The sequence below is a fragment of the Elephas maximus genome, chromosome X (genome assembly GCF_024166365.1).
Source record: "Elephas maximus indicus isolate mEleMax1 chromosome X, mEleMax1 primary haplotype, whole genome shotgun sequence".
Classification (NCBI taxonomy): domain Eukaryota; kingdom Metazoa; phylum Chordata; class Mammalia; order Proboscidea; family Elephantidae; genus Elephas; species Elephas maximus.
The window spans coordinates 19164627-19185591 of NC_064846.1; the positions used below are offsets into that span (position 1 = coordinate 19164627).

The window sequence follows — 20965 nt, forward strand, 5'->3', positions numbered from 1 at the left end:
TAACTGTACTGTGGTTATGAATGAGAAAATTCTTATTCTTAAGAAACATACACTGAAGTATTTAGGAGTAAAGGCCACGATGTATGCAAATTGCCTCCAAGTCATTCAGAAATAATATACAGATGTTATTTGTACCATTCTTATCTTACAACCTTTTATAAGTTTGACATTAATTTTAAATAATCACCCCTTTCAGGGATGCAGACTCCAACAGCCATCTTTGCTGAGTCATTCAGTTGCCTACTACTTGCTGTGTCTTTTTCCACAAGCAATGTTCAGTACCTTGAAAGTATAAATTGACTCATCCATGTAAATTCAGGACCTGGTACAGGGTCAAACGCATAGTACATACTCAAGAAATAGTTGTTAAATGAGGAAATGTTCCAAATAAATTGAGGCCTTGTTCTTTGTATGGGAGAATTGCTAAGACATGCTCTGGTGCCAGAGGCGTAACTAGGGCATGACAGGTATGGCAGGTATTACACTGACCCTGGGCACGTGGCACCACTGAACAGTTTCTAGTAACCTGGTACAGCCAGAGTTGTATCTATGGAAAATAGTGCCTATGGCAAGCACTGAATTTGAGCCCCTGTCCAAACATCTGACACTCCTCTTCTAGATAACTTTACCATAATATCAGCTCAAAAAAAGAAGTCAAGCTTGTTAATCTTTTAATTAACACATACCATGCTTGAGGAAGAACGTTGGGCTTTATGGGGTTAATAGAAACTGCTCAGTGGCACCAGGCATCCAGGGCTGGTGCAATAATCTAGATATGCCACTGCCAGCGGTACCAATAGTCAAGGTTCTAAGGAGCTCTGGTGGCACCATGGTTAAGGGCTCGGCTGCTAACAGAAAGGCCTGCAGTTCGAGCCCACCAGCTGCTCTGCAGGAGAAAAACCCGGTGACCGGCTTCCATAAAGATTTCAGCCTTGGAAACCCTATGGGACAGTTCTACTCTGTCCTATAGCTTCACTAAAAAAACAAAAAAGCTGATGGCAATGGGTTTGGGGCAAGCTACTTGAAGGCAGGGACTGGGTCATAATTATCTCTGTAGTCCCCAAATGCATAGCACAGAGTCTGTCACCTCTATCAGCATTGGATGGGTGGGTGGATGGATGAAAGAAAAACCTTTATACTCCTAGTACAAGAGATGTGAATCAAATCTAAGATGTGTTAAAGATTGCGTGTTCAACTCCAAAGAAGTTTACAGTCAAGAGAGGTACAGAAAGTAGGAGTAGATTTTGTAACCAAGAATGATTGGACTTTAAGTGAGATTACATTAACCGAAAAAAAAATATGAATGATAACTCAGTGGAACTCCAGTAATGGGGAATGGGAAAAAATAAATCTATATGTTTACTGGTTTTCTTGAGAGGTGCTGAATTTTCTATTGGAGTTGCTCAGAGGAGTGTGGTATGGACGGGGTAAATTTGTGTGATCATATCTCTTAGCTTGGAAATCAATGATCATAGTGTTTTTAAGAAACCTTCCTGAATATAGAACTGCTCAGGTCTACTGACAAATTTGGCAACCCCAATGGTTGTTTTTGACAATGAAACTACAAAAGAAAGATCTTTGCTACGAGCAGATTCACTCTAATGTTATGCATATGCCCTTCCAGAATTTAATCTAGTCTTTTCTTTCTTTTTTTTTGCTTTCGCTTTGCCTCACATTGGGTGTGGCTTTGGTCTACTACATGTGCGAGGCCTCTTGGGCTCACCGTGCATTTTCTTTGGTCTCATTTTAAGTTGTCTTCCTGTCCACTGCACCACTAGCTGTCGCCAGGGCCTTGCACATAGAGACCATGTAGGTGCTTTCTGTCTGATGGTCTGCCCCTGAGAGCATACTTTGCTGGGGCTTCCACGAATGATGTCACTGAATCCTCCTAACAACCTACAGGGCAAGGATTCTTTTTCCCCCATTTTACAGATGAGAACTCTGAGGCCCAGAGGAAGTGAAATGACTTGCCTGAGGTTACAAAGTTGTGGGGTCTTGATTAAGACTCTGTCTGCCTGGTTTCAGTCTTCATCGCTACACTACAAGGCCTATTCTGTTCTTGTTGTTTTCTTTTTGTAAATGGGGATGTGGATCATAGAGACAAAGGATGTCGTGAAAAATCATTCTTAGTTCCATGTTTCTCTGTCGCAAAGAACTTCACAGCGCTTTCAGTAAGGGGCTAAGGCAGTGCAGCTCCCCACACAGTGATATCAGGCCTGTAGGCATACCCCAGTTCTGCAGAAAATGAGTTCCCTCCTGAGGCACAGGAGTGGGCGCGTTGTTCTTCTTTAAGCAGGGAGCCTTGCCCTGCCAGCTTGTTAGAGCACACTGTTGGCATTTCGTAGTCATTTGCTTCCTCTCAAACAACAGAAACAGCAATGTTTTATACTTGTCATTTTCTCTTTATCTGGAAATAATTACTGGATATTTCAAGCATTTCTCTCCCCCCACCCAACACATACTGCCTTAGACTGAAGGCAGAAGAGACATGTTTATAAAAACAAAAATAGAAGTCCATTGGATAATTTAGGATCAGAATATTTTAAGTAGATCTACAATGTACTCTAGTCCCCACTATTTATTGGAACATTTGTTGGAAAAAAATTTACATGAGGTTTGGAGCAAACATCATGTGCCATTCTGCAAACTATCATAAAATGTATCGTAAACATCTATCTATAGAATAATCTCAGTCATCTTCTACCCCATGAGTGCATTTTTATTCATAAAATATGTTTTACATAATGAGGCTCTTTATCCTATGGTAAATTTTTCCTTTAACCAAAACACAAAGTCATTTCACAGACTATTGAATTATAAGCAGTTCATTTATTCATTCACTTATTCCTTCATGTAACAAATAGGGTGCCAATTCTCTGCCAGACCCTGTAGCAGGCACAGGAGTTACCATGGGGAATAGAACAAGTTCTTGGTCCTCAAGAAGCTCACAGCATAGCAAGAACAACCTCAACCATGATAAGTGCTGTGAAGCTAAAGTGCAGGGTACGGTGGGGGGAGTCAACGGGTGTTACAAGAAAACAGCACACCTAGGTCCTAACGCAGGAGAGCATTTGTAGCCTCGCTTAGAGGAACTGAGACGTAGAACTTATGAGACCAAGCGAGGCATTGGCAGGAGATGAAGCAACTCAGTTATTTTCCTCTTTATTCTAAGGTCTATAAGAAGCAGGAGAGTGGTGAAATCATGATTGTGTTTTTCAAAGTTCATTCTGGTTGTGCACGGAGAATGGCTGGCAGAGAGCAAAGAGTGGAGGCAGGGAGGTTAGGAGGCTGTTGTAGTATTCCAGAAGAGAGGTGATGATAGTTTGGACTAGGATAGTAGCAGTAGCGTTAGAAAGAAGTAGATAGATTTGAGAACTATTTAAGAAACAGGGTTGATGGGAATAGGCTGTTGGGAGCTGCTGTGAGGGTGAGGACAGTGAGAAGTCTAGCCAGGTTTCTGGCTTGAGAAGCAGGGTGGATGAGGATGCTGCTCACAGAAATGGAAACCACTGAAAGTGGATCCAGTCGTGTGGGGGGACAAGACCAAGAGTTCCCTTTGGACGTGTGGGGTTGGAGGGCCTGAGAGGCATCCACCATTTAGAGATATGGACAATCAGAATTTATTAATCTAAATTCTAGGGAACAGTTCCGGACTAAAAGTGTGGCATTGGTAGCATGAAGCTGGTGGTTAAAGCTATGAGCGCAGGGGGAGACATCCCATGGTGAGCATGCAGAACAGGAAGAGAAACAGGTGAAGGATGAGACCTGGCACCCCAAGAAAGGGTAAGGTGACCTCCTGAGGAAGCAGTCTGAAAGGCTGAGGGCAGTTGGTAATGTGAGGCTGGGGCTTAGGGGAAAGGTCTGGGCTATCGGAGGTGGCATTTAGAGGACTGTAAAAACCATAGGGGAGGAGGAGATAGCGTAGGGAGTTTAGAGTGTTTTTTGTATTTATAGCATTGCCTCTGATAACATATATTGTTAGAAACATGGTTACTAGAGGTAGAAATAACCTGAAAGATAATGATTCTCAAAGAAGAAGGAGAGGAGTGAAATGCAAGAGCAAGGTTTGAGTCAAAAGGGAGCATGATGGTGGGACAACCCAGTCAATTGGCTTATAATATAGTTCATAAAGTTTATGTTCTACATCCTAGATTGGTGAGTAGTGTCTGGGGTCTTAAAGGCTTGCGAGCAGCCGTCTAAGATGCAACTATTGGTCTCTTCTCATCCAGAGCAAAAGAGAAAGAAGGAAACCAAAGACTCAGAGAAGAAACTAGTCTACAGGACTAACAGTCTACATGAACCACGGCCTCATCTACCCTGAGACCAGAACTAAAAGGTACGGAGCTACCACTACTGACCATTCTGATCAGGACCACAATAGACGGACCCTGTCAGACTTACTGGACCGGCTGAGACTAGAGACTCCCTGAGATTATCACCCCAAGATACTCCATAAACCTTGAACCGAAACAACCCCGAGAGCACCTTTTAGCTAAATAACAGATTGGCTCATAAAATAAAGAATATTACCAGTGACTACTGCACGCCTTTAAAAAATCATCTATATGAGACTAAACTTTGGTCAACAATTACTCTAAAGCAAAGATGAAAGGGTAAGGGGACAAGGAAACCAGATTACTGGAAACAAAACCTCCAGAATGGAATTAATGAGAACAATGACCTATTGTGAAAAATGTAACCAACGTCACTGAATAATTTGTGTAGTAATTGTTAAATGAGAACCAGATTTGCTGTGTAAACTTTCACCGAAAACAGGATAAAATACTATTTAAAAAAGGGGGATGCGTGAATATATAAAGATGATAGATTTATCCAGACTAGACATTCCCTTATTACCCTGCTAAAGGGGACGATGCCTCTTGGCCACACCTGCCCCCACTTGCCCCTCCCAGGCAAGTTGGGCAAGTATGACTGTGTTACAAAGTGAGCACTCAGCTACTGTGAGGGAGGGACAGTCGTGGCCTGGGTATTGTCTCCCTCTTTCCCAACTGGACCAAGCCATCCTTTCAGCTAGGCCTGGGGTCCTAGTCTTCCTAAGGGAGGCCCACACCTGTGAGAACATTACGACCAATGCCTTCCCAACTGCCACAGATGCTGCACCACCTCCTTCAAGCCTCCAATGCAGAGGGTAAAGTGGAGAAGAATCTTTGCTCCCAGCGGACAAGATAGCACTGTGGGAAGATCCCCAGTGAGTCCCTGAATCAACAAATGTCACCTGTGCTCATACCAAAGTTCTCTCATTGGAGAAAGTATGCAGTCAAGGAAATTTGCTGAGCACAATTTCAGCCTTGTGTTGGATGTTCATGCTTCCAGGTCTTTAGAGTCACTTAGCCAAGACGGGACTGGGCTGTCTACAGGGCTGTAGGGCAGGGGCAGTAGCCAAGAGTTTAAGCCCACTTCTCATTTCTCTCTCTTATTTCTACAGTAATACTGTTTGGATGAATATGTGGCATTTGCCTTAAGCAAAGTGCTCTACGAGTAAAGATGAAGAAGCCACTCTGGGCTTTAGGCGAAAAATCCCTTGGTTGGAGGTGACCAGGAATGGCTCTGTTGACTTCCCCTCTGATTTTCCCAGCTCCGTTTCTTTATGCCTAAGGTGGAACCACCTAGACAGTTATTTAAAACAAACTCTATTGCTTCTCGTTTAAGGCCCTTCCTCCAGCCTCATGTACCTGTGATTAATCAAGAAAAAACAACCTCATTTCAATCTTCTGCAACCTTTCTAGAGTAAGCTGGAAATAGACCCAGATTGCTTTTCACTGCATAGGCTTCCAACATCATCCACTGAAGATTATAGCCTACTTCCAGAGAGTCTGCTGTCGCCAAGATATTTTATGATGTAACAAGCTTGGGAACAGTTTATGAACTATCACAAAGGCTTGGACCATTTCCTCCAAATGCTTCTTCCTCCCCCACCCCAGCCTAGGGCTTTAGGTACTGAATGACAACGGTAATGTTATAGAATCTTTATTATTCAAAAAATAAATAACAAGATAATCACGAGTTCACTCTGGAAACAATGGAGACCGCAGATAGATACAATAGATTTCCTTTAAATACAGTTACTTCGCGATGAGGAGTGGGCAGGGCTCAGAGCTGCTTTCCCTGCCCTCCCCATCTACAGTGGCAGAGATAGGGACAGTGTTGAGATTAGATAACTGATTAGCAACTGCCTGACTTGTGTGTGTGTGTGCGCGTGTGTGCGTGCGCGCACACACACACGTGTGGTAAAGAGAGGGAGAGACTGAGTGTCGGGGTATATGGTGGAACCAGGGTTTTTCAGTTCTCCATTGTGTTGGACTTTCTAGAACCTGATTCCCTATCAGGGCCACAGCGTCCCAGAGTCAACCATAATTGAATGTGAGTGGAGGCTTCTCCTCATTTCCCTTCCACATCTCCACTGATCAATTAAATACACGATCCACTGGAAGACATTGCACACGAAAGAAACAGAACTAAACTTGGTGAATTATCTGCGGTTTGCTCAGCATTCACTCTGTGCATGATGATTTTCTCTTATGACTCTCTGGATGTCTGCGTCAGTGGGGTTTCTGCTTCTGAATAGAAGCGCTCATGGAGCAGGGCCTGTTTTAGTTTCCCCCGCCCTGTAATTCACTTATTACAGCCCTACATGCCTTGGGGTATATAATAAATAGTTCTCCCTGAGGAGGGTCCTAGGGTTATAAATAGGCAGTTCAACAGGGGGTGGTCTTAACTGCTTTGCTGTATTATGAAGACTGCCCATGTCAGCTCAGCCGCAGTCGGGGAGGCTCCACTGTTCAGAGTTTGAGTAGGCCGAAAGACGTGAAGCCAGTCCCGTGACTCACTTGGCTTGGGTCAGTCACGTTGACAAATACCGAAGCACCTGGTTGCAATTCAAAAACTCCTCCCAAGTGGATGGATTGTTGTCCGCAAGGCTTGGAGGAACTGTGGGTATTTGCTGCTCTGAGTAAGATTCTTTCAGATTCACTTGGGGACCTCAGGCAGAGGCTAGCTATAAATGGCATTTGTCCCGAAGCTTCCCGATTGGAACAGAAGGTGACTTGGGCATAGATATAATACAGCCCTTGTCTTTGAACGGTCAGCTGCTTCTTATATTTGAGTTCTACCAACTTGGTGCTCATGGTGTAATATCCTTTTTCGGCCCACTGGAGAACTGTAATGGAGAAGGGAGAAATTTGTGGTGAGGTGAAACATAACATGGTTTACATTCTAGCAGAAAATATAGTTCCATGTGGGGTACTGGGCACTGGGGATTTGTCAGGACCCTTCTATCCCTCCGAGTCTAGGAAGGAACTATGGCTGACAAACAGCATGGGCTTTAGGGTCAAATGGAACTTGGTTCCACTCAAGGCTTCGTTCAAGCTTGGGCAAGTCACTAAACCTCCCTGAGCCTCAGTTCCTCATCTTTACCAAACAAAACAAAACAAGAAAAAACAAGCCAGTTGCTGTCAAGTCGATTCTGACTCATGGTGACCCCGTGTGTTTCAGAGTAGACCTACACTCCATAGAGTTTTCAATGGCTGATTTTTGGGAAGTAGATCACTGGACCTTTCTTCTGAGGTACCTCTGGGTGGATTCGAACCACCAACTCTGTGGTTAGTAGCTAAGTGCTTAACCGTTTGTGTCTCCCAGGGACTCCTCCTTGTCTGCAACATGGGGCTAATATTTAAGCCTGTCTCAGAGACTTGTGGTGAAGATTAAAGTAAGTAGCATACAGCCCCTGTGAATTTCTAGCTACCACCAAGGATTCTTTAAGCCAATTTGCCCTTGAATTTAAGAAAGCGCCAATGATTGAAAAATTCTATGCCATAAATTACACATGCCAAATTATTTGGACAAAACCCTTGCTAATGTGAACATCGACACCTTGCTTGCCATGAATTTTACAGTCCAAGAGTTGCCAGTCCACCTAGCTCAGTCTCAGCCTGGAGAGAAGGAAAGACCCCATTTCTTCCTAGCGATCATGCTGTTGCAAACCCGACCTGCCTCCCACAGCAAGGACTAAAATTAGGCAAGGAAGTATGAAAATAAACCTGTCATTTCACTGTGTGTTTTGATCTCCCATTGTAGTAGGCGCCACCAACTTGAAAGTACCTGTATTCTTGTGGCTAAGCCGAGTACCCACCAACAGTGTGCCATTTTCTCAGCTGAGATGGTGAGTGGGTTCAAAGTGGTGTGTGCACCCGATTTCAAATCTCAGCTTCTACAGAGGTCTATAGGGGTGGGGGTGGGGGGTGGGGAGAAGTGAAAGTGTACTGATGTGGATGCTTCCTTGAGCCATTTTTTATTCCCACTTGGTGGTCTTAGGTTATCACGGTGCAAGATCCTACCTACTAAGAGGCATCCTTTAGGAGTAAGGAGACATCTTGAAATGCCTGACATTTTGGGGGTCCCCAGACCACTCCAAAAAGGATACCTCATCGTGATGTTTTTGACATAGAAATCAGCCCCCAAACTTTTCACTTTTGGACCATTTGATGGAGAACAAAGGGGGAGGAGCCCTGTCTTTCAGTCCAGTAAGTTTAGTCCTGGCTGAGGGAGGAAGGTGCAGTTTGTAACAGTATGACCAGATAAGAATGAGAAGTATGGGGTTGATGGGAAGATGGGGAGAGGAATGTTATTGTCTTCCCACATGATTCCCTGCAGACCTACTGTGAGTCAGACTGTAAAATATTCTAGGACCAATATCAACCATGGGCCTTTTGGGAGAATCTGAGCCCCATGAAATAAACCCAGAAGCAAGAAAACAGGATTCAGATACAGATGGACAAAGACTAGCGGAAAGCTATTCTTCCAGGAGGTTTCTCTGCTGTTGTCATCGAATCCAAATGAGAAGGTGCCATGTGGATGGCCACCTTGGACACCTGTCATGTACTCCCATAAGTGTTTTTTCTGAGCAAGGGGTACTTCACAGAATTATTAAATGTCATGGGCTTAACTGATATTAATGTGGAGCTTCATGCCATTCTTTTGACGTATAAACCACAGTGAAGTAAGCTAAGTAGTGACACCTTACATTGGTATAACACTTGACAGTTTAACTTTCTTCCACATTAGCTGATTTGGTGCTCAGAGCAACCACGTGAAGTAGGCGAAGCAGGAAACAGCTGTGTAAGTAAAGGGACTTGCCTGAGGCCACCCAGCAAGTAGTGGCCAGGGTTCTTGAGCACCAGTGTTCCCAAACTCCCTATCGAGTGCTTTTAGGTCCATTCCGTGATGACCTTGTGTGTGTTCCACCCACTGAGAAGCTACCTGTGAGGTGGGGTGGTGTCGTGTGTTCTCTCTCTCTCTGTTTAGAACTCCATTCCAGAGCACTCTGCTGAATTTTTCAAAGACTACTCTGATGCTCTCGGACTGCCTTTATGTTGATGGGGGATTTTGTGCTAGCGTGTGTGTTTCCATCCATTTATCAGATGCAACACATTCTCCAGCACCAACTATCACAAGGTACAGATTTGGGAAAAAAGATCTAAGGGCTAGAATGATGGCTGAACGTGTATGGAAAAAAATTGTTCAGAGCTGGAAAGATCATGGTATGTCGTCTGTTGTTACTTCATTGGAAAATCTAACGTCCCGGCACCTATTGATCTTTGCAGAGTGATTTTACCTTTAATTTCCCTGAGGCTGGCCCCAAGAAGGCTGGGGTTAATCATACAGGGATTGATAGATGGCGGGAGATACCCCTCCAGACCCACTGATACACGGATGAAGAAAGGTTAGGAGGAGGGATGCTTTCAGTCAGGAGGTCACTACCGCCATTTCTTCCATGTTGTTGGAATAATAGTCCTTCCACCCAATAATGCATCATATAGAATCAGCCATTGAGCAAGAACATAATCAGGACATGGAGACTGCTTTCCACCTCCTTTTGTCCCTCCAAGTCCCATTTGGGCATTTAAGCTTGCTTTGAAGACAAAGGAGAGCGTATGTGAGGTGTATGGGTAGGTTCGTAAATTAGGCCCCAGATGAAGAGAGGAGCCTAAGCTGCATTGCTGCAGCATGCCAGCATTCCCCCTTGGGGAGTTGACGCTGAGAATGCTATGGGACTTACTTACCAGATGCTGTTTTACTACTGGCATCACTTATGACATGGGCTGCAATTTGAGGCTCCTGATCACCTGAAATGAAACCAAAAGCAAACTTTCAGGCCAAAATAATGCAAAACTGTCCACAGAACTATTTGGTCCAGTCTTATGACTGTATAATAGAGACTGTGCTTAAATAGGCTATGTGAAAGGGAGAATAAAATAGTCTGGAATTCCCCCCACTGAGGGAAAAGTTGATTTCTAACAAATCTTAACAATCAAATTGGGTGCTTCCATTGATCCCATTCTCTTAATAGTTATTCAGTACTGGATTCCACTTTACATAGACTGACACAAGCCCAAAAACACTGGTTTTCATTCAACATATCGTGAATCTGGTTTTTAGGAATAACTCCTGTATATTGGGAGTCTTAGTGGGCCCCAAGGTCATGTCTACACACTGAGCTAGTAAGATATTTCTGGTGCCTGATTCAGGCAAGCAACTGGTCAAACTATCCTATCCATCTCTAATTGTTTTTCATGTAGAAAAGCCTTGCTCCTTAATTAGATGTGCCAGCTTTCAAAGGGCAGAGACTTATGGGTTTCCTTTTTTTTTTTTTCCAGTTATGAGCCTGGTACTGGGCACTTTGTAGGTACCCTATAAATGTTGAGTCAATTTATATAACCTAAATTACCAGTTTGGTTAAGTTTATCATTTTATTGAGGACTGTAAGGCAGACTCCACATGAACTCTTCCTTCAAATTTCACCGTAATTAACAGACAGCATGTTACCACTCAACATGTCTTGAAGTCAGTCATTTTAAAGGCAAACCTTCATGGAAATCAGAGGACCCTGTAGCATCCAAGCCAATACTTCAGACAGGCTCTGAGTGCTCTCTTTGCCTCAGAAGCCATATCTTTAGCTCTGTATGTATCTCTGTGTGCATGTGTTAAATTTACATGAGTCATGGCATCATGTTCACAGACTCTGTTACAAAAGTCTCTCTACCAACATCCCCTTGACCACCACTCCACCTTCTCCATACTCTGCTGCTAAGGCTACTTCAGGAATTATTGTGTTTGGTTTAGGGCACTACATTCTAAGGGGAAGAGGGAAAAGTTAGTGTGTCCAAAAAAGGAGACAATTAGGAGAGGAAGGGTCATAGGAGGAACAGTGGAAGGTATTGGGCATGTTTAGCCTGGGGAAGAAAAGGCTCCGGGGCCTATGACTGCTGTCTTAAATACCTGGACAGCTGCTGTGTAGGAGAGGACTGATACTTTTTTGATATGGGCCCAAAGAGCAGAACTAGGTCCAGCAAGTGGAGATAACAGGCAGGCACATTTTGGTTCAAGAGAAGGAAAGACTTCTCTTGAGCAGTATAGTAATCTTACTACCATTATTAGAGCTCTCCATCGATGGACCAGGCTGCCTTATGGGGTAGAAGTGTCTCATCCTCAGACATGTTCAATCAGAGGCCAGGCAGTTAGTGCTGTTGGGAAGGAGGCTCGTGCTCTGGGGATGGTACTGGATTTGAGAACTGTCCAGGTCCCTTCCCACCCTGAGATGTTTGGGATTCTATGATTTCAAGAAGAGGGTCAAGAACATTGTCATAAAAATTGTTCCTTGACCCCAGAGGCTCCACCTGGCTACTGTTCCTTGTGAGAAACTTATCATCGAGTAATGAATGCCCCTGCTACCAAATGATGGCTTTCTTGTCATCTTATCCTCCTTAGGTGATTCCAGGCTCTATGGTTGTTTTGATTAAGGTATTAAAAATAAAGAGATTTCTTTGCACTTGGTATTGTCAGCATTAAAGGAGCAGAGCCTTCCTCATAAATAGGTATACATGAAGCCTTTCCAAACCACAAGGACCAGAGAAGGTGTCAATTTGGCCATTGAGTTCCTGTTTTCTTTCCAGAGCTAAAAGTCTCCAGATTCAACACTGAGTTGTACAACATAATCAACCTAAGCTTCCTTTTGTCTGTCAGATTGTCATACTGTGGTGGCTTACATATTGCTGTGATGCTGCAAGTTATGCTACCAGTATTTCCAATACCAGCAGGGTCAGCCATGGTGGTCAGGTTTCAGCAGGGCTTCCAGACTAAGACATACTAGGCAGAAGGACCTGGAGGTCTACTTCTGAAAAAATTAGCCGGTGAAAACCTTATGAACAGCAGCGGAACACTATCTGATGTAGAGCCAGAAGATGAGCCCCTCAGGTTGGAAGGCCCTCAAAATATGACTGGGGAAGAGCTGCCTCCTCAGAGTAACTGTGAGGGTGGTGCAGGACCTGGCAGTGTTTAGTTTTGTTGCACTTGGGGTCACTATGAGTTGGAACCAACTCAAGGGCATCTAACAACAACATCAAGCTTCCTTTCTGTTTGTAAGTATTCACAGAGATCAGTAAATAGCAACCTACCTTTTTGCATTTCAAAAGTTTTTTCTTTCTTCTTCGCCTCTTCATTTCGCATTATATCCTAAAATAAGAATCATTAAAAAAAAATTTACGAAAGGTCATTTGGGCAGGGGCTCCGCTGTGGGGTTGGAGACCTATTCTTCATTTGGCATCTGTCATTACCCTGTTGCCTGTTTCTGGTGAAGATTATCATAGAGACTCAGATCCTGTCATTAATTTTATCATAGTGATTGGAAGCCCACTGCTCTGACAGATGAACTGGCAGCCCAGAAAGCCCAGGGGTGAGTCCGGAAGCAGAATCCAGGCCTTATTATCTCCATCCCAGAGCTTTTTCCAGACCAGAGACTGTGATACTGACCCCTTCTGTGACCCCAACCTTCCTGCTTTGTGAGGTATTGACAAATAATACCCAGTGGGGGAATGCTTCTGCTGTGGGAACTGGTATACGGAATGTTGTTAAACATAAAGCATTGTGTTGTATCTGTTAGGATAAAATGGGCCCGAAGTCACTTCGGACAAGGTAATAGTAAGTTTGACCTTGGGAGAGAAATCCAAGACTATGAAAAGACCTTCAGACTTTTGTTATGTTTCTTGTCCCTTTTAATGAACTGAAGAGATTCTCTTGTTGCTGGTTGCCCTGAATGGCCTGCATTTATTTAGAATAATCAGCATTTAGGAAACACAGGTCATCCCCCAATGCTGCTAATGTTCAAAGGAATGCAACATTTCTTAAGGGCTTTCTTCTCACTTATCAGCTGAAGGAAGGCTAAAAAACCAAGAAAAACAAACCCGTTGCCGCGGAGTCGAGTCAATTCCGACTCATGTCAACCCCATAGGACAGAGTAGAACTTCCCCATAGGTTTCCTAGGAGCACCTGGTGGATTCGAACTGCCAACTTTTTGGTTAGCCGTAGCTTTTAACCGCTACACCCGCAGGGTTTCCTGAAGGAAGGCTGGAGGTACTTAAAGACGCTAACAGGGACTGCCGTCGACACAGGTTAGAAGGTAATGAAGGCTATTGCTGCCATTTTAAAGACACTGAATCAAAGGCCTGGAGGGCTTAAATGACTGGTATGAGGTGGTGAAAACAGTTAATGCACTTAGCTGCTAACCAAAGAGTTGGAGGTTCGAGTCCACCCAGAGGTGACTCGGGAGAAAGGCTTGGTGATCTACTTCTGAAAACTCAGCCACTGAAAACCCTGTGGGTCACAGCTCTACTCTGACACACCTGGGGTCACCATGAGTCGGAGTCAACTTGACAGCAACTGGAGACACTGGAGAATGAGGTCACCCAAAGAGTCTGAGGCTGAAGCCAAGGATAGAATCTACTAGATCACATTCATAGGCTAAGCTCGACTCTTCCATCATGCTATACTCGGAACCGAAAGGAGGAAGACAGTAGTATTTTCACGTGTTCACATAATCAAAGTCCTTGTGCTCCTTCCCATTACTGGAATCAATTGTCCTCAGGCCCCTTCCTTTTCACTCCTCCCCTAAAAGGAACTTCTGTTGTTTCTCTTGAATGTATTGTTGTAGGCTCAGCTCAGTTGCCAGATGGCAGGGTGTAAGGCAAGAGCCCAAAGGGGAGCTTGCGCCTCGAAACGCTCACATGGGCCGCAGAGTCTCAACTTTCCATTTGAGTTGAAGCGCTGCACTCTGAAAAAGCGGCAACAGGAAAATGTTTGCGAGATAAGTAAACAAATGACTATTTCGTGTATTTTTGAAAAATGGAGTGTGATGATCGAGGTTGAGATACTTTTAGGCTAGGTGGGTGCGTTTATGTCAGGGCCAGCCTAGACGAAAACGTGAAGTCAGCAAAGTTGCCTTTTATGTGCCCAGCTTTGCCTTCTGTGAACTTTCCCTCAGCCACACTCCCCAGGGCCTTTTTTTTTTTTCTTACTTCACTCACCACCTCAACTGAAAGATTTTTAAAAGATGGCCTCAGAAAATCTGGGATTTGTGATATCTCTATTAGCCGGAATTCTATGTGGCGGCTACAGACATGTTTACCTTTCGCTCGAAAAGGAAATGCTTTGACCCTATCTATCAAGGGGATCGCAGGCATTGGTGGACAGGTAATCACAGAACTGGTCATTGTGATAGGTGGGCGGGTGGGTAGTGAATCTTGGTGTGAAATTGTACTACGCAAAACGCTGTTTCCACTTCCCCTAACATAATCCCTGAGTCCCATCTTCCCCCCAGACTGAGAGTTTGATGCTCCCTGCCTCAAGAGGTTGTGAATTTCTTGTCATTAGAGGTGTTCAAACAGAGATGGGATGACCCCTGTGTAGGGACAGAGGGGAGAGGACTGAAGTTCTGGACTGAAAATTGAATTTGATGATTTCTAAGATTGCCTTCAAGCCCTATGATTAGAAGCCCCAAATTTTAAATTTTAGGTTAGAACCCTTGCTACCATTAGCTAAAAAAAAAAAAAAATCCAGCCTGAGGTTGTCCTGTAATTGTCCTGTTGGGTAAAACAAACAAACAAATAAATAAAGTCCAAACTATCATATAAGGAGCAATGTCGGGGAATGGACAATGGAAAGGGAATCAGTGATTATGGGAGGACTGGGTAGCTGGACGACTTTGTATTTAACCATTGTGCCTATCATGGGCACAGATGGCATTGACTGAGGTTCCACACCTGCTACAGTAGAGACAAGGGGCCTCCTCCGCCACATGGAAGGAGGAGATCACCCAGGCCCAGGCTGAATTGTCTAAGAAGGTCTACCCTTGTAGAATATGAAACTTTGGAGCTGTCACTTTTTTCATACAAGCCTAAGCAGGGAGGCCAACCCAGCTGCTTTCCTTTTTCTAGTCCTGGGTAGCTGATTCTGGAAGTTTTACATCACCGACATAAAATCAAGACATGAAGAATTCTCAGTTCAACTGTCAAACTCTCAGTGAGAAAGAGAGAAAATCAAAAAACCAAACCTGTTGCTATTGAGTTGATTCCGACTCATAGCAACCCTGTAGGACTGAGTAGAACTGCCCCATAGGGTTTCTAAGGAGTGCCTGGTGGATTCGAACTGCTGACCTTTTTGGTTAGCAGCCATAGCTCTTAACCACTGCACCACCAGGGTTTCCAAGAAAGAGAGGAAAAAAACCCAACAACTGCTCTCACTGCCATTGGAGGGAACTGAAGTCTGGTCACATAATTACAGAATGTCAGAGCTGGCAGTGCCCTCACAGAGAATCTCAACCCTCTCATTTCATAAATAAGAAAACTGAGGCCCAGAGTGGTGAAGTCATTTGCCCAAGTTCACACAGCCACCCACATTCAATATGTTATTTGGGTTATTAACTGTTCGTTTGACAATTTTTTTATTCACATTTAAATGTACAATGCCTCTCAATACTCTGTCGTACTGGCCAGAATCCTCAAAGAACCAGAGAAACTCAAATCTTTCCCAATGCCAGGCAGCCAGGCCTTGCAAATAATGGGTTAGAAGTCTTCAACAACAACCTAGATTAAAAGAACCTGAGAAGGAGATGAGAGGGCAGAGGGGGACAGAGGCTGGCTGAATGGACACGAAAATAGAGAGTAGAAGGAAGGAGTGTGCTGTCACATTAGAAGGAGAGCAACTAGGAGTATATAGTAAGGTGTATATAAGTTTTTCTATGAGAGACTGACTTGATTTGTAAACTTTCACTTAAAGCACAATAAAAATTAAAAAAAAAAAAAACCTTGAGAACCAGCAGCATATTTGAGCTGCATTCTGATCCCTGGAGGTGACTCAGGACTAACCTCTTAGAATCTTCACTACTGGGTTAGATTACACATCCGCTACAGTACAGGAAGATAGGAATGAGCTCAGGACTAAGATCTATAGCCCTGCACTCCTGGCTTAAATTACATATTGTCTACATGTGAGGACTAACTCCTGTTGGTTTAGCCAGATACCCACCCACCTGGCAAAGAGCTGTCTTCAACATGGAGTACTACCTCCTAGACATGACCCCAAAAGGAGCTGAGGGCCAAGGGTATTTGATTCAGCTCTGAGAGAGAAAAGGGCAAAAAGAATTCTTGAAGTTCTGCCTCAGGAGAAAGAGGTCCTAGACCCCACGTCTGTGATGAGGTAATGAATGTTGGAGGTGCATCCTCCAAAAGCCCACCCAAAAACCCACTGCTGTCGAGTCGATTCCGACTCATAGCGACCCTACAGGACAGAGTAGAACTGCTCCATAGTTTCCAAGGAGCGCCCTGCGAATTCGAACTGCCGACCTCTTGGTTAGCAGCCGTAGCACTTAGTCACTATGCCACCAGGGTTTCCATTCTCAGAAAAGTTTCTGTAAAATTCTTGTTTTCGGTACCCATTATGGGTCACAACCACCGCAGTGACTTTGTGCTGGGTACCAGTCTGTTGGGCTAGAAGGCTTTGAACCTGCTCTGCTTCAAGTCATGGTTGGCCCTAGAGGGGACTGGCTTCATGAGCAAGGGGTATCATGTAGGGTCTGATCTGAACAGAACTGCGAAGGTCCACCACCCATTCCCTGCACCCCTCCCCACGATAAAAGGAAAAAAATTTCACTTTCATGGCGCCTGAAATTCCATCATCAGAGAAGCATTTCTTAGTATGTTGAAGTTTATCAGTCTTTAGGAGTCCCTACTACTCCGGTGGTTATCGCTTCCCTGGGAATTGGAGACCAGACCATGGGTCCACAGTGCAAAGACATAGAGGTTTGAATGGTGAGAAAAAGAAATACAAAAAACAAGCTGGGTGTACTTCGTAATTTTGCCCAGAGGCAGCTGTGTGTATGAGTGTGTGCCTGTGTGTGAACGGTACCCGTGAGAGTCTGTGTCTTTTCCCCAGAGAGACTTTTTGTTCTTATCAAGTAGAAATGTGCCTACTTCCAACTTTCCTTTCCACTTTTAACATAGCATTTTGGCTTTCTTTCTTTCTTTTCGATACACACACACACACATATTACAAATGTTTAAACTGTTACATGGTCGGATTTCAGTTTCCCAACCTAGCAAATGCAGTAGAACTTTTCAACTACACTTGTACCAACAACTGAGCTCCTTACCTTGACAAAACCTCCGAACTGGTTTTTAATTTGCTCACAGTTCAGCAAGGATAAGGACCCCTCTCCTTTGGCGCATCTCTGTATCATTTTCATGAACACAAAATCTTCATGGAGATTCCTTTCATCTTCTATCTATTTGTGAAATAACAGGGACATGAGAAATGTAATTCAGAAGGAGAATGCGGCTAATGGTGTCTGCCTCTGCGTTCACTTCTACAGCATAGGGGAACTTGGGGGCTATGAATGGGAAATAACAACATATCATACTGGATAATTGTTATTTGTTATTTGCAGCTTTAAAAAATCTACAAAAACCAGAAATTAAAACGTCATATTACCTGAAACTCAAGGTAGAAATCACAGTTATTCTAATAAAATTGCATCCCAACATGTTATATATGTTTTCAGTGCACTGTAGTAGCAATATTCTATAATTGTCATATCCCCAGTGCTCCAGGAGTGACTGATCATTATATACACAGGCTATACAATACTTTTCTGCTGAGCTAATTTGCCCACTTCATTTTAGTGTGTGTGATGCAGTGCTTAGTAAAAAGAAGTTAATTTGCAACGTGTGTCAATTAAGTTCTAATTACATTTCTCTCTTTCTACTTTTAGTACGTATAGAAAATGTTTGCATATTTCAAAGAAATCATCTATTATCCCAAAAGCTAATGAAAAGACAAAAAAACCATTGCCTTCAAGTCAATTCCAACTCATAGTAACCCTACAGGACAGAGTAGAACTACCCTATAGAATTTCCAAGGAGCGCCTGGCGGATTCAAACTGCCAACCTTTTGCTTAGCAGCTGAACTCTTAACCACTGAGCCACCAGGGCTCCAAAGTTAACAAGATATTTTATTTTCCAATGTCTTAGAACAATCAGATGTATGGAATTCAGTTGTATAATCAACTAATTCTGTATCATTTTTTTGTTTTAATGTTAGATTTTTAGATTCAAAACAAGATGCAGTTAACCAGTGGCTTTCATTCTCACTAAGACCAGACTTAAATGCTATGGTGAATTTGCCTACTCTGATCAATATATTCCCTTCAGAGGCTATGCTGATGTCCAGACATTGACTGGCAGAGACCACCAGGCCAAAAACAAACAACCAGACCCAGAACCCCTCTTTTCTCAGCAGTGAAACCTAAAATCTGAGCAACTCAGTGAGTTGCCTCAACCCTCCCTGCCTCCCCTTATCCTGATAGAAAACCTCCCGGCCTTATTTCTAGATCTGTACCCCAGTGCAGAACACTGAGAAAATGCAGTTATCCTGATGCTGCCCACCCACAGTGCCCACATCCAGAGTTCTTAGAACAGCTGATAACTGGCCAGATGTCTCCTGTTCACCCATGACTTTATGTTTTGTCAACACAACCAATAATGCCCCTCAATGGAAGTGGACAAACACATGGGAACAGGACAAATCCTAAAGGCTATCTTTTCTAAGAATGAAAAACAACCTGCTAAACTACTCTACTCTTTCGTTCCTTAAGTCCAGCCATTTAATAATCTAAAACATCTTGGAGGTCAACTGAGTAGCTTGCAACTCCAAGCGGCATTTGGAGAATTATACAGAGGAAGCCACTTTTACTAAAAGACTGCAAATTCTAGGACTTATCCAAGTCGATGCTAATCTGAAGTGTTAGGAAATTTCAGATCAAATTGATGCTCTCCTTCCCTAATTGGAAGTAAAAAAAAAATGTTTTTCTAAAAAAAATTCATTTCCTTTTTGAGCAAAATTTTAGCAAATAATTATAGCTAACGCCTATGTAATACTTGCTATATGCAGGCATTGTTCTACATTCTTTGTATGGCTAAACTAATCTATAAGGTGGGTACCATTGTTGTCCCTGTTTCTCAGATGTGGAAACTGGGGCATAGAAATATAACATAACTGCCCAGGATCACAGACCTGGTAGGAACAGAGATAAGATTTGAACCCATGCAGTCTGCCCCCAGAGTCCAAGCCCTTAACCAAAGACAAGAATATGGACTGCTGCTGACAAGATAGCAAATATTATGCCATAAGACCATCTATTTGAGTTTCTACCATTGTCCATCATTTGGATAGAACTGAAACCAACCAACTGCAAATCAATAAAAGCCCCAAATACAGTTAATAAAGACTTGTGGCTCATCTTACCTTGTCCAACCTTCTGTGAAGATACACAGCAAAAAGTGCTGACCCAATCATCTGGGTGATAAGAAAAATAGTAAGTAAATACATAAAAATTTTCATACTGACGGGAGGTCCAGTAGTCACAGACCGGGGAGAAGGTTGGCTATAAGTTTCGATCATGCTTTGTTAGAGTTGAAATGGTACCTTCTGGTTGAGAAGGTGGCAGAGGCAGCATGAGAAGACTGTCAAAGTGGCCACCTTACTCAGGATTAGTTAAGAGCACACAATCGTTGCAGCCCACACTTCCTGGAAAATGTGCTGCGTAGTCTTCTCTCCCGGCAAAAAAAGTTACGTAAAGGTTTTTTTTTTTCTCAATTATACCCATATCATTCACTTCCAGGCTTTCCTTTTGTTAGTAAAGAAGAAACAAGTTTCTTCTTCCATATATTCATTCTTGCCTTGAATGTCATAGACTTCTCAACAGACAATGGCAGTATTTTCCTATCTCTGTCTAACTTTTTAGGGGTTCGCCAGTTTCAAGGAAAGTGACAAATTAATCCACCAGCAACAGACTTATTTAAATTTCAATCTTACTAATATAAAGCGGGAACCTGGTATACGGGGAAAGAAATAAATGTCGACAAAAGTTTGGATTGATTTTATGACTGCTGTGCCACTAATTGCTTCCCTCAGGTGACAAATTTAAGATTTTATTTCTTTAATCTTTCAGTCCAATGAAACCCTGGCAGCTTTTCAGGTCGTGTCTATATGGTATAGAGCAGAAAGAAGGGCTGATGACTACTGAATTTTAAGCTGGAAAAATAATTCAAGAAAAACAAATTTTCTCAAAGGCCAAGAGAAGTATGGTCTTGAGGGAAATCAGGCCAAAACTCTGGGATTGAGGAGGCAGTGGGAATATTAGCATGGATTAGCTCAGTTTCAATTCATCAGATAGTTTATGATGCCAGTGCAAAGGCTCAGAATGGGGGAAACAGGTTGCAGTTAAGAGACCTGGAGTCTAGTCCTCACTCTACTGATAAATTGCTATGGACCTTGGGCAAATAGCTTCACCTTTCTAGGCCTCACTTTCCTCAGGTCCAACTGGGACAATGGCACCTGCCTTGCCTTTCCCATAGGTTCTTGTGAGGACTGAATAAAGATGAGTATGAAAGAGCTTTGAAAAGTATAAAGCAATAGGCAAACACAAATCTCATCCTGAATTCTGTGGAATTTGTTTAGCATGAGACATGAGTTTTCTAAACAATTGCCAACTCCTTACACACCAGTAAAAAACAAGCAATAACAACATCAAAAACACTCCAAGTCCAAGCTACGAAATGAT

General features: G+C 43.2%; 1 protein-coding gene across 1 annotated transcript; it reads right to left on the reverse strand.

Moving 5' to 3' along the window:
* Nucleotides 1-6024: 6024 nt before the first annotated feature.
* Nucleotides 6025-19996, reverse strand: CD40LG (CD40 ligand). Its single transcript, XM_049872948.1, has 5 exons — nt 19648-19996; nt 17498-17629; nt 12471-12528; nt 10080-10142; nt 6025-7177 (listed from the first exon to the last, which is right to left on the reverse strand). The coding sequence occupies exons 1-5, from the start codon at nt 19801-19803 to the stop codon at nt 6801-6803; spliced, it is 786 nt and encodes a 261-aa protein (XP_049728905.1). The 5' UTR covers nt 19804-19996; the 3' UTR covers nt 6025-6800.
* Between the last annotated feature and the right edge of the window lie 969 nt (nt 19997-20965).

Excerpts from the sequence above, each read along its gene's own strand:
- CD40LG (XM_049872948.1), bottom strand. The coding sequence starts at position 19,803 with ATGATCGAAACTTATAGCCAACCTTCTCCCCGGTCTGTGACTACTGGA. Across the intron at positions 10,143-12,470 it reads AACTTTTGAAATGCAAAAAG|GTGATCAGGAGCCTCAAATT; the intron begins GTAGGTTGCTAT and ends GTTTCATTTCAG. Across the intron at positions 7,178-10,079 it reads CAGTAGTAAAACAGCATCTG|TTCTCCAGTGGGCCGAAAAA; the intron begins GTAAGTAAGTCC and ends TCTCCATTACAG.